Source organism: Sinohyriopsis cumingii, chromosome 2, assembly GCF_028554795.1.
Source record: "Sinohyriopsis cumingii isolate HCF-2022 chromosome 2, ASM2855479v2, whole genome shotgun sequence".
In the NCBI taxonomy this organism is placed as follows: domain Eukaryota; kingdom Metazoa; phylum Mollusca; class Bivalvia; order Unionida; family Unionidae; genus Sinohyriopsis; species Sinohyriopsis cumingii.
In genome coordinates, this window is record NC_142962.1 from 54,529,022 (window position 1) to 54,542,639 (window position 13,618).

Genomic DNA, 13,618 nt, shown 5'->3' on the forward strand with positions numbered 1-13,618 from the left:
AACAATGACAACAATACGACATAATTTGGGTTCAAAAACACATGAAAACGATTGTATGAAAAGGCAGACGTTTATACCAAGGAATCAGATTATACAGACATACTGTCATTCATTATACCAAACTTATTACAAAATATTTGTACAACTTTTGTTGTGTAATATATTTTCGAGGTTAGAGACTCGATGGGAGTATCACTCACTGACTCAGTGATACTAGACGTATTGATAATATGTATGTGATTGTGATCACTGAGATATTATCAATGTCAGGTCATCTGTTCTAGGTAGGATTTTTATCTAGAGACACTGGTGTTACAGTTAAAATGTTCATGTTTCAGAAATTTGAAGAATGAAAACAAATTCATTTAAAATTTTCATGCCATTATTTTGTGAATATCAATATGAATATTGTCATCATAAGCCAAGGAATAGGGAATCAATCTGTAGTATATCTCCATTTAAACAAATACATAATCATAAATGTTTCTTGAGAACCAACTTAGTGCCAGTTTCTTCTCTATCTCTGACACCACAGTTGTCTTTACTTCACGAACTATGTAATATTGCTCAAAACAAGGGTCAGAATTATTATGAAAATATGCAAATTTAGGACATCCAAAATTTAATGTTGCACAATCCAAGAACACTGTAATGAATATGCACTATTGGTTTTAAGAGTAACATACAATTTCAACTTGGTTTGACTCACGATTATGCTATTTCATGCAAAAATGTTAGGGGGAGTGTGATAAAAAGGCACAGAAAGTCTTCAGAAGTACACGGAACATAGAAAAAGTGAATTTATTCTTGAAGCTGAATGTTCACGACATATTTATATATAACCATGTGTAAAAATATGCAACTTTCAGCATGAAATAACATGAGGTCAAGAATTTTCCAAAAGTGACCAAAGAGCAATATTAAAAATGGTGGACGGTACATGTGTTTGAATGCTTCCTGTGAATTTATTTGAAAAGCTCACACTTTTCTATGTAAGCCGGAAATGGACTGGTTCCCAGCATGTTCCTATTTTATTACTCACTGTGGGTTTGCCATTGGCTGGCCAAATACAGTTTGGTACTCTCCATAAATAATGCACTGTTACTTAAATCTGCTGTGAGTTGTAAGATAAAAGACCAATTCTGGCCAGTTAATGTAAACATTCATAGAAAAGTCATGAGTTTTGAAATATTTTCTCTAAAACAATGATATCTCTGCATTCTCACTGATTTGAAGACAGCAAAGTTTAGATATGAAATGATAAATTGTTGAAAATTGGACAAATTATTCACAAATCACTGTGAAAATAATGGTTTTTATGGTTCTACAAATATGTCGACCTTGTAAAAAAAACTACCATATTTCAGAATATTACTCTTTGTCATGGGAAAACTGTTTTGTGGAATTGTTTTTGGTTTCTGAACTACATGCATCTGCTGTGTGGTTGAAAATTGCAGAAATTTTACAGGTGTAATATTTGACTAATTAAGGCAAGATACAACAATACAGCCTGGGAAAGACAACAACCATATATATATATATATATATATATATATATATATATATATATATATATAGTATGGTAATGTTTTGTTTTGTAATGTTTGTTTGAACATATAAACATGTAAAAACTTCAAATGGGTTGGCTGAGTATCCAATGATACTGTGTGTAAAAGGTGTGATATGAGACATGTGTCATCTTTATATAAGACAATTAAAGCTGCATGTTCAGTCTGTTGGGGAACATTTTCCATGTTTACAGAAAATAAAAGTCATTCAGGCATCTTGTGGTTTTTAAAATTTCTTTAATCCCTTCATATAAAATACATATTACCTTGTCTAACTTGAAAATAATTTTTAAAACTTACATGTATGGCCCAGCTATCAAATTTTATATATAATTTCTGGGTACTATTATTTAGGAGCTGTTAATCATATTGATCTTAAACTATGTAAATATTGTGCTTTTATTCCAAAATAAACTGTCAAGGCAATGTTTCGTCCTTAAACTTGAAAACCATAAATACCCAGTTGATCCAAAATGAACAGCTCATTTTATTATTACTATTCACAAAATGTTTTTTATTTATCATATTATCTTTAATTATAAATATTGATTAGATCCATTATATTTTATTTCTGACTATTAAGTTTAATACTTCTATTCAAGTTACAAATAATAAAAATTAATCAACATATAATTCACTTCTATTAAAGTAATTTGTATGCACGGTAATGAATTTCCAAAATTTGCTTCTATGCATGGGCATGGGTGTCCAAAATTCACTGCTATGACTGGTAGTGGTAGAAAAAAATCACTTCTATGGGTGGTCACCCATTTTTGAATTTGCCTTCCCCCCCCCCCCGGGGTATGTTTAAATGGAATAGCCCTGATGCACAAGCACATGCTAAGCATGTACATACATTTCAAATTATAAAAGAAGACTGGTACGTAACATTCAAAATCCAGAAGCTGAACACAAAGATGAGAAAGATAGACCACCAAAAGGTTCTGTCCCCACTAGTTTTATTTTTCTCAGTATGGCCATTCTTATTGCTTCTTTCATGCACACACACACACGAACGATCATGATCAAAGAGTTTGTACTAATGAACTTCAGGATACAATGGAATGATAAACAATAATGAGATTGATAATGATAAATGTAATCAACCAGTTCAAATAGCAGTATTTAAAAACAAATTGCTTTCAGGGTTATTTTTAAGTTAATTGAAATCTTTGGATAGATGGAATGAGAAACAAAGAAATGAGTGCAGGAGGAACAAACTTAACTCACTGAATGAAAAAGTAAAACAAACGTTATTTGTATGCATGAATTGAAAAAGAAAGAATTTTACTTCCTATGAGGTTCAAATTGCTGACTGAGGATTTAGTGGCTGTTGGAAGCAGTCATGCATTTTATCTCTACACCATGTGGAGTCCCTAAAATCATGACTGCCAAATTTTTATACATCAATAATTTGTTACTGTGTGGGGTTCTTTTGGGTAAGATCAATTATATCCTAAAATTTCTGTTGTCCCTTTTTATAAAAATATTTTATACGTGTCTTTGCATTACTGGTAAATTAAAATATCCCAGAATAAGTTATAAATAGGTGCAGTTGGCCAATGAAAGGGCAGTATTCCATTCAGTGCATTACACTTGCATATTAAGTAAGCACAATCATGGCCATGTCAAGTAGTAACAATCAAAACTTGTCTGGCAGTCCTTAAAGGTATGATAGTAAGTAAAACTTTGGATAAGCATAAAAAGTCAAATGTTTGAGCTTAAGGTCAGTACCAAATTTATTACATTGCATGAAATGTAACTTGAAATAACAGCATCGATTCTTAAATAGGTCAAACAAGAAAGAGAGAAGTGTTCTTCCTTGTAGATTTTTATTGTACATGTATGACTGAGAGGTATACTGTAAATAAGTATATGAGCCCTTATGATTTTTTTGTGCTGGAGCTGGGGATTCAGCTTGGGACTGCAAACCTGGGGTGTTTTCTGCTGTCTTATTCATAAATATTGTCAGATACTGTTGCTTGATTTTGAGTGTAGCAAGTTTATTTGAAAATAACTGATTTTGTATATATAAAAACATTACATTTTTATCAGAGTCAAAAGAAAGACTCCCAACAAATGCAATAAAACACATTCTTGCATCACAGAATCATTTGTTAAAACCTATATTACATGGTGTATTACTCATTTAGCATTATTTACAGTGATTTCTTGAAGCACTGAACAATTTGTGCTTATTACTGCTAGAGTTACCCACTTTTGTAAACCTCAGCTGAAAATACACTGTTGTCCAGCACTGTAAATTTGTTTACTTCTTATTCTAGTATCCTGTGGTCAGGCATCCTTAATGTATATATTACTTGTGCTAGACATGGTTTCCATGGTAACAGGAAATATTAAATCAGACAATTCTTACTATCAAAAGGCACCTCTGTGAAACTTACTTGACGTGTACCAAGTTTGGTTGAGATACATTATGTGGTTTGAAAGTTATGTTCCACAAACAAAACTGTTTATGGATAAACAGACAAAACATGGTGATAATTATATCCCCCTGTATTACATACAGAAAGGATAGACATTTTCTTTATAATTAAGTCAATCAATCAATTGGAATATGAGGGAGACTTAATAGATATCAGTTTACTTTGTCTAACAGTGTTATTCCAAAACGATATGCCCATAAACAAATTAAATATGAACACAGATGACCCATACTATGAAATATCGTGAATATGAGAAGGACATGGGTGTGTGTGATAATCTGTCCAGATATATGCATGTGAACGATTTTATGTACATAAACATTAATATGTTATAGGAACAGAAGAAAGTTTGCTTATATGTAATTTTATGCTATTTTCAGATTTAATGTGGATCTCAGTCAGTTTCCTCTCATCCAGAAAATATCAGCAACATTAGAAAACCACGAGGCCTTCAAGGCAGCAGATGCTTTGGTTCAGCCAGACTGCCCTGAAGATCTCAGGAAAAAATAATCTGTATTTTTATTAATTCAGGAAGAAAAGGTCATACATTCGAAACGTTTCATTAGACAATTGTGTACAAAAATGGAATCTTTATTTTTTTAAACAAGAGAGGCATTACTAAGAATAATTATTGTACATGGACATATGACGGTAAAATTAAAAGTTCGTTGTTTTGACAGGTTTTATATGTTTTTAAAAACAGAAACAATTTGGTACACAGTTCATTACTGAACTTAAATGTTTCTTCTTCATGTACGTAATTGATCATAAAACATTAAGATTACATCCACTGCCTTACAAATCAAACCCTTCCAAGCAAAACATTATGGAGTCTGACAGTCTCTGCATCTTCACAAGAATTACTGACAGAGTCAGTCACACTTCTGAGTCACCTCCACATCCGTGACTTCCAATGACACGAACCACATTCTTCAGAATACCAGCAGTTATCTTTTATATCAAAACATCAAGTCCTTTGGTTTTCTTTTTTTTCACTTTGGATTCTTCATCAACAAGGACATTGCACATTAGTATCCCAGAGATGAATACCTTTATGAATGCCTCTCAAGAATGGCAGGAGGCTCTGTCTGGAAAGGGTGTTCTCATTCTGTCTGACAATTTGACTGCAGTCAATTACATGGGGGGGGGGGGGGCAGGGGGACGAAGTTGCCAGACCTCTGCCCTCTGGTTTGGGATTTTCTCAGGTTGTAGCATGATATGTGTACACCTCAATGCCCTTAATACCAAAAATAAGCCTGCACATCTATTCCAGTAAAGGGCTGGAATTTTTGTGGTAATAGATGTACTCTTCTTGTATTATGATCGATATACTATGATCTGGTATGTATTATTGAAGAAATATACTCTAAAATTTGGCTTTCATATTATATTTTATTGCATATTTAAACAGTCTGTACATGTATACATCCAAGTTATGCAGTAAGTTTTAAAGGGCATGATGATAAATGTTGATCAATTGTTTATTCTCATGTTCTTTCAAGTACCTTGCACAGATCTGGCAGCAAAGTAATTTTGTGATTTATTTGTCTTGGCATTGTCATTTAATTATGTCACAAACGTGGCTGAGACTGGTAATAGTTTGTTGTTGTAATTGTATATTATGATGTAATTGAATCATACCCATTCACCAAGCTTGAAACATCTAGAAAATAGCATTGTAGATTTTTTTACACAGAGTTTGTGTCTATAGAGATAGGATTATTAAAAGTACTGCAAGATAGTAAAAGAAAATGTCCATGGATTGGACTTAAGAAAAGTTATTTATGCTTGAATTTGCTGTCAAAAGAATCTGTCTTTTGTTTGAACAAAATTTGGGTGTACATGAACTTGGTATCTGCTCGGGAATAGTTTCATTTTAGAAGATCTTAGAGGCAGACTTGAACATATTTATATTTTCTAACATAATTGACTTAGCTATCAGAATTTTAAGGTAAGTATGGTGGCTAAGAAACCATGACTGCTTTAAATGATTGAAAATGTAACCATACAATTTTATAAGCAACGTTGACATAAAAAATGAACTGCACAATAATGCTATGACTCAGCTTGGACTCAGATTGGTCCACTTTGATTCAATACACAATTATTTTGAACTTGCCACTTGAAATTGTATGCTGATTTTAAAAAAAAATCATATCTGAGAGTTTATTTTTTCATCATGAAATTATTTTAGTATTGTAGCCAATAGGAATCATGTCAATCATGTCAGTTCTTTTATAATTTGTTTTATTATAGCAATATCGAGGAAAAACTACTGTAATATTTTTTCTTTATACCAGCAAATAATAAAACATGTGGACCATTAATTACAAATTCTGGACATACCTTCATTACCAGTATATTTATTTGAACCTGTCAGTCGTTGTTTATTTCATCTAGATCCATCTACAAGTAATTGATTTTTATGGATTGACATTCTTTTATGCAAAATTTTACCAAAGGACCACTTCCCATCAATAAACCAGTTTTTACAGAAATTGTTTTTTTTTTTTTTATTAATTAATTTGCCATAATTCCTCTTTTATATCCATACTATGTCCAAGACCCACTTTAAATAAATTATTGAAAGCCACTAATACATATAAAACTCAAAAAAAAAGACTACATACAAGGTCCATTCTGTCTATATCAGACATATGATCAAGAACACTGGTTCATCATGACATGCATAATTCATTCTAAAGTTTATTCAAGAAGAATATCGTAGCATCATATATTAAAATTTAAAACATACACGAGCAGTGCTATGAAATTTTTCTTATATACTTTTTCCTTTAAAGTTTGAAAATTGCATTGTTTATGAGAGAGTAGGACAATTTTTTAATGCACTGAATTGTGTACACTGTTTTGGCTGTTGTGCTTTTTAATTATCAGTAGCCATTCGTGTCAAGAACAAAGTGATTTCAGTTTAAAAAAGTTTCTGTGACCATTTTCATGGATCTGCAGGCAATGGCCAAGGAGTGTTGTTCTTACTTTGAAGTCAGTTGCTATTCCTGCTTCAATAACAGTTACTGCAGCTTCCTGCCTGGAAGCAACAACAGTCAGTCAGGACAGTTCCTACATGTACCAGATATTGTTCAATGGCGCACTTGCATGTTTAAAAATGTACATCAACTGTAATGAAAATATTGTATCACTACACACTTAAGAACTAAAAAGAAGTTTGCGAAAAAACCAATTTCAGATCGAGAAACGCATTTAACTGGTCTCTAGCATTTAACTAAAATTTTTAAAAATGTAATGGCCTTGGTGCATGTCTAAATTTTGTTCCTTGTTTTCTAAAAATTAGAATAATTTTTTTTTTTAAAGCTATATCCCTTTGATGTTTCAAAATAAATGCTGTTGAATGATGAATGAAAATATTCTTCTCATCACAAAATAAAATTTAAGTCTGCTCCCTCACTGGCTGTTAATGGCATAAACCAAGTGGTCTACGTGAAAAATGATACTTAATCACTTTTTCCATGAATCTATCCTTAGGCACCAGTTGAGGAGCAACATTTCGCTCTTAAGTCAGCCGATATTCTTGTTAACATAGCCAGCCAGGATAATGTTGAGCTTCAGTGTTATATTTTAGCACCTAAGTTTCGGGAGATTCGTTACATTCTTAATTATTATGATTTTGTTATTTTGTGGAAGAAAGAAAGAGGCATTGATAATTAAAGTGTATGCATTTTGGAATTCATCTGACAAAATTTTGAAAAACTGCTGATGTCGCTTTTCATTCCAAATAATAAAATATATAAATTATTGCTTACCTATTCATTTTGTATCTAACAAGAATTTATATAATTAATTGGGCTATTAACCTGCTATTAGTTTGCTTTTCTTTTTTTCTTAATTTTTATTGTTCATTCTGGCCTTAATTAACAAGTACGAACATATAACTTCAAAAATGTATTCGACTGAAAGTCAAATGAGTGAGCATTACTACAGTAATCAAAGTGAATACAGTGATAAAATTTTAACAACCATAGAATTATTAATATAAACAGGAAATTGGAGATTTACAACCTCTGAAGCTAAAACCTCATCCAGTTCGGAGTAGTTAACAAAGTTCTACCAAGGATATCTGTTGAAAGCTATGAAATATAAGAAACCACACATTCATGGCAATCATTGCAGTTGGCAAACATGGCTTAACATTTAAGGGGAACTACAGGGCATTATTGAAAAATATTACTGAAAAATATATGCTCAGCTAATGCCCGATATATTACAAATTAAACAATGGGGTGGAGTGGTTGGAAAAAATATGAACTAGAACAAATTCCCCATAGATAAAACTCAAACCAAATTGATGCACAAAACTGGAGGCTATTTTTATTGCATATCAAATACAATCGTATGTACTGCAGATACCCACTGCACAGCTAAATTTGCCTAATTGTAAGCATTTTGGTTAAATTGCAAAAGATGATATAATGGATGTACTAGAGGAAATAACTGCTACTGCAACATGGGGAAAATAAATTTTGTCCCCACATCCACACATACAAACTGGCCCCACCCTTTTTATCTTCATCTATTATTGCCTTTAATTGTACTTGTCCATTATTTTTTGGTGTGACTTGGAGTTTAGTTTGGTTCCAAAACATTCAGTGTCATTTGGGCAAGTACAGGCATAATTTCAGTAATTTCACCTTATTTGCCTAATTGCTAAACCAAGTACAAACACACATTTGGATCGATGTTCTTTGGCACAAAATGTTTTATCTGTATTTGTATCAACTTCAAAACAATAAATGGGTCACAATGTAACAAGTAACTGAAAAACAATATTTGCTAGTCATTCAGGTGCAGTTTGCAGTGTTTGTCCTGTGGATTGAAAGAATGTACTGTACCAAATAAACTAACTGAAAATAATACAAATTTATCTCCTACCAAAAATATTTAGAATACAATTTTTCATCACTTTGACCAGTTCATTTTGAAATATTACATGTAAACTCAAAGGATGACCAAACACACAATCATAAGTATATTTATGAAGCTGTTGGCTACAGAATGTGGCATCACGAACTTCATAGAACCTGCATATTTTCAGTAACTCGCTGGTAGAAGGAAAGAAATGTCTTGTTCCTGAGAAAATGTGTTACATGAATATACTTGAGTTTTAAACAGGCTGGACTAACAGAAGTTGCATTTTGGATTGCACTGTGTATATTTCATTGTGTGGGAACATGTTAAGCAAATAATTTGTAAGTGACTTTTAGAATGAAACCCACTAATACTTGTAATTTATTTTTTCCTTTTCTTTCTTTAAAAGCAGATTTTCTCTCTCTCTCATATTAAAATTACCATAAACTTGGTGTATTTTGTGAAACACCTATGATCAGAATTCTTCCATCTCTAACAGTACACAGATGTAATTGTGTTTTAGTGGGCAAGTCTTTGAATATTAAACAGCACTGTGTGCAACATTCTGCACCGTGTACTGCAGCAGAGCTTACAGTTCCATATGAAGTAGTAAATTAAATAATTATATTGCTGTAACTTCTAAAACTTAATCCATCCACTACAAGCCACAACGTGGACTACCTACTATCATACAGCTATCTCCTGTTTATGATGGAAACGGCATGAAAAGGATTAAGGTCCACAGTGGGAATGTGGATTTTAAATAAAACATGATGCATGTACTTTAACTCAAGTACTCCACCATCTACAATTACGAAACTTTATGTTGCCAGGGTTTGCAAAAACTTGAACAGTACTTGAATTTTGGTGCTTTCCTTGAAATGTGCTTGAATATGAAGTTGGCTTCAAGATGTACTGAAAAAGTTGTTGTAAACACTCTGTACTCAATAGTGCTTGAATTTCGAAACAGATACTTTTAATTGGAAAACAAATTTCCTTATACTAATAATGAGAAAAGAAAAAGATCCATTTAAAAAGTAAGAAATTTGATCTTGGAATTGTACTTCCATGTTGGGTCACTTCCATATTCAGTAATATCCAGGTGTTACCTGTTTTTAATAGCATAAGGAACAGCGTCGTATTGTTAAAGCTATGGATCTGAAAAAAGGAAATTATTATATATTATTATTATAGTAAATTCTATATAATAACTACTGCTAAAAACTTGCTACCAGCAGGCGTTTACACTGATTGATTGAGACAATCCTTTGTAACATGGCTGCCTATGGTTCATCCATTGAAGCTGGCTGCAACAAGTTCTCATTTGTCAGTGATGCAATGAAGCTGGAGAAGGGAAGAAAAAACTAAGGTAGCACATGAGGTACATTGTAAATAGTTTTTTCAATTCCTTGGAAATGTGCTCTGTTCATATATAGACCATGATATACTTACGGGCCATCCATTTAGTACGTACTCACGGAAGGGGGTAACCCAAATGCATTCATTTGTGTAGGGGGGTGGGTCTACTGATAATGTAAGTATGCATGGTAAACGGGGGGAGGGGGTGAAACCTCAATAATAATTTGTCTAATACGTAACCTATTCAACTGGGTTCAGATGGTGTTGGAATTTTAGCAGACACTAGACAAACTTTTTAAAGTTACGAAGCTTATTTCTTGGATGCAGCCAGACATTCAACATAAGTGTTAATATTTTTTAATCCTTGATCATTTCTGTGTGGATTAAATATAGGCTGTTCTATAAAATTGGGAGTGTGTGCATCAAGCATACATACGCAGGTGGGGTGTGTGTAAAAAAAGTATGCATGTGTACAGGGTGGGGGGAGGCGTCAAGCTTTGCCAGATTTTTGCATACCTACTAAATGGATGGCCCTTTAAATAATTTTTTACATATTAAAATCTGGAATTATGGTAACGTGTCAGATACTAAGCAGCATTTAATAACTTTATGCAGATGAAAAATGAAACATACCTTCGTATCTATTGTTCATATGATACTGCTAATATACCATATGATACATCACTATATCAAACATTTTCATTTCTCCATTGCATTACATTTCCTGATCACATTAATATTAGGGATCTAAGCCTGCTACCTCCCGAATCCAGCACTATTAAAAGATGAAAATTTGTCTTTTAAGTATATATCATATAGACAAAGGGCAGTAACTGATACCTAATACTTCCCCCTGCCACCACTAGTGGTTACAAGTTTCTAGGCTTCACTTCTGTATCCAATATAATACAGAATAAGCCTTTTGCTAAGTCCAAGTCTTTGTGTGTGAAATTCAAACCATCCATTCAAAGTTTGGATTTATTTGGATTAATACCCATTCATAAATAGGGTATACATTATTTTTTTAATCTGGTCGATGTTTAGTGAAATTTATCACTTTCTCAGATTTGGTCAAGTTTAGACCGCATTGTATAATCATTGATGCAAGTTGACTTTCAAGTGTTTGCATACACCATTTTAAGTTCGCACACTGTTTATAACGGTGTTGAATAGCGATTTTTTTTGGTGAATTATTAACACTAAAATGTTAATTCATCTATTATTTATATTTTAGTGTTTCAGAAACATATCCGTCTTTCTGGCTGATTCCCCAGTTAGCAGAACTCAAGGAGATGAATGATAGTTGTCCAAACATATATAGGACTGGAGGCATGCTAAAGCTTTCATTTGAGAAAGCCAGGTTCCAGCCACAATTTTGTTGTGCTGGTACAGGACACATTGCAGCATCTACCATACTGATTCTCGAGGCACTGGATAAAAATGTAATGGCAGCTAACAAGTCTCCCTCACCATTTTATAAGGTGGAAAATAATATATTCTGGCACATTGAAGCTGGTTCAAGACTTCATGATGCATGTTACACACTACATTGCAAATACCTCATCATGCCTTGGCTTTAAGGATGACTCCATACAACAAACTCTCTCACCCTCTTTCCAAAATGAAATCACCTGAGGTCCTAACATGTCTCAACTTGGAGAAATTCAAGCCGTTAGTTGGACCTTGGTGAGGATCTTATCATGCAAAACCTTTCCTTGTAGCTTTAGCTTCGGCTTGCAGGGTGAGTGAGTTACATGCCTTTCAGTTGAACTGATCTTCGGTTAAGATCAGATGGTTTGGTGATCCTCATGACACAATCAGGCTTCATGGCCAGAAACTGTTTACTATCCATGGGCAATCAGTCATATGCTGCCTCTCATCTATAGACAAGACGACAGCAGTGGCCATACAAGATCCTGTCCACACCCTCAAGCACTACTGGTACTTTAAGTGCACAGAGATAAAGTGTTGCAAATGCAAATGACTCTTACTCCCAGTGAAGGCAGGAAAGCTGGATATCACCTCTCAATCCTGTCTTCATGGGTTATACACTCAGTGTACTCTAATTTCTCAAAAAATCTAAGTTGCCTTATGAGGATTTCAGCTCATGAAATTGGAGCAAACTCTGAGAGCCTCATGTCTGAATGCAAAGTTCAATCCGAGACCTCATAGAAGCTGCTGGTGGGTCCAGTGGCTGAAGCCCACATGATCACCAATTTGAAACCTGATTAAACCAACACACCATCAGCCTGGATCATCAGAGATACTCATCGATCTTGCTCATAAATGAACTAGTCTGAGACACATGATCACCTAAAATCCAAGATTTTCATTTTTTTATCAACTTACATACCTAATCTGATTAAAATCTGATAAGAAATATGGCTGCTAGTGTTCACAAACTTGGCCAATGAGATGCAAGATCACCTTATTATTATCAGAGTTGTTGTTGTTTTAGGGTTTAACACCAATTTTCAGCACAAGATAGGCTATACATGGCGGCCAGTATAAATGGTGCAGGAAGAACCCAGGAAAACTCCGAAAGAACCACCGACCCACGAAAAGCTACTGGCAAGCTTTCTCACATACCCACATTGGCTGAACCCGAGACTCGAACCCATGCAGACAGAGGTGAGATAGCAATTATCCATAATGGTGAGCGCTTTAGACCACTTGGCCACTCAGAGGCCCCCCATTATTATCAGAAATACGGCCTCTCTGGTGTTCACAAGCTCAGCCAATCTGATACAAGATCACCTCATTCACATGTGTGGACATCTTTCATAATCAATCTTATCCAAGATTTTGATGATATAAGCTTACAGATGAAATCTGGTAAAAATCTTGTAAAATATAAAGCGTCTGAGTGTTCAGAAGCTTGGTCAATAAGATGCAAGATCAACTCATAAATACACACAAGTTTCAATCATAATTGGACTTAATGGAGATCTTGAGGATGTAAGTTTACGTACCAAAATCTGATAAAAATATGGACTCTAGAGAACTGGTTAAAAGTATGGATCATCACACAGTACTGGATTGCAGAATGCCTGGCAGTGTTGGCATCCTTATTCAAATGTTTTGTAATATGATTTTATGAAAAAAATTAATCAGAAGATATAATTGTTGGGTTGGGGACAATAATATTCTTAAACCAAGTCAAGATAAAAAAATTGGTTTGAAGACCGATGCACTAGAGTGTTCACAAATTTGGCCAATCAGATGCCAGATGATCTCTTTAATATGCAGCCTTGATGATAAAAGTTTGTTTAGTCTGAGTGAAATCTGATCAGAAATAAAGCCTCTAGAGTGTTCACAAAAAAGGGCTGACATAAGAATGAACAATGAATAACAGACAGCAAA

General features: G+C 33.7%; 1 protein-coding gene across 1 annotated transcript in view; it reads left to right on the forward strand.

Moving 5' to 3' along the window:
* Window positions 1-6,513, forward strand: part of LOC149804886 (maleylacetoacetate isomerase-like) — a 47,026-nt gene extending 40,513 nt beyond the window's left edge. The window contains exon 8 of the mRNA XM_089945578.1: window positions 4,396-6,513. Within this exon, the coding sequence (XP_089801704.1) occupies window positions 4,396-4,525 (130 nt within the window). The 3' untranslated portion in view covers window positions 4,526-6,513. The remainder of the gene's footprint in view (window positions 1-4,395) is intronic.
* The last annotated feature ends 7,105 nt before the right edge of the window (window positions 6,514-13,618 follow it).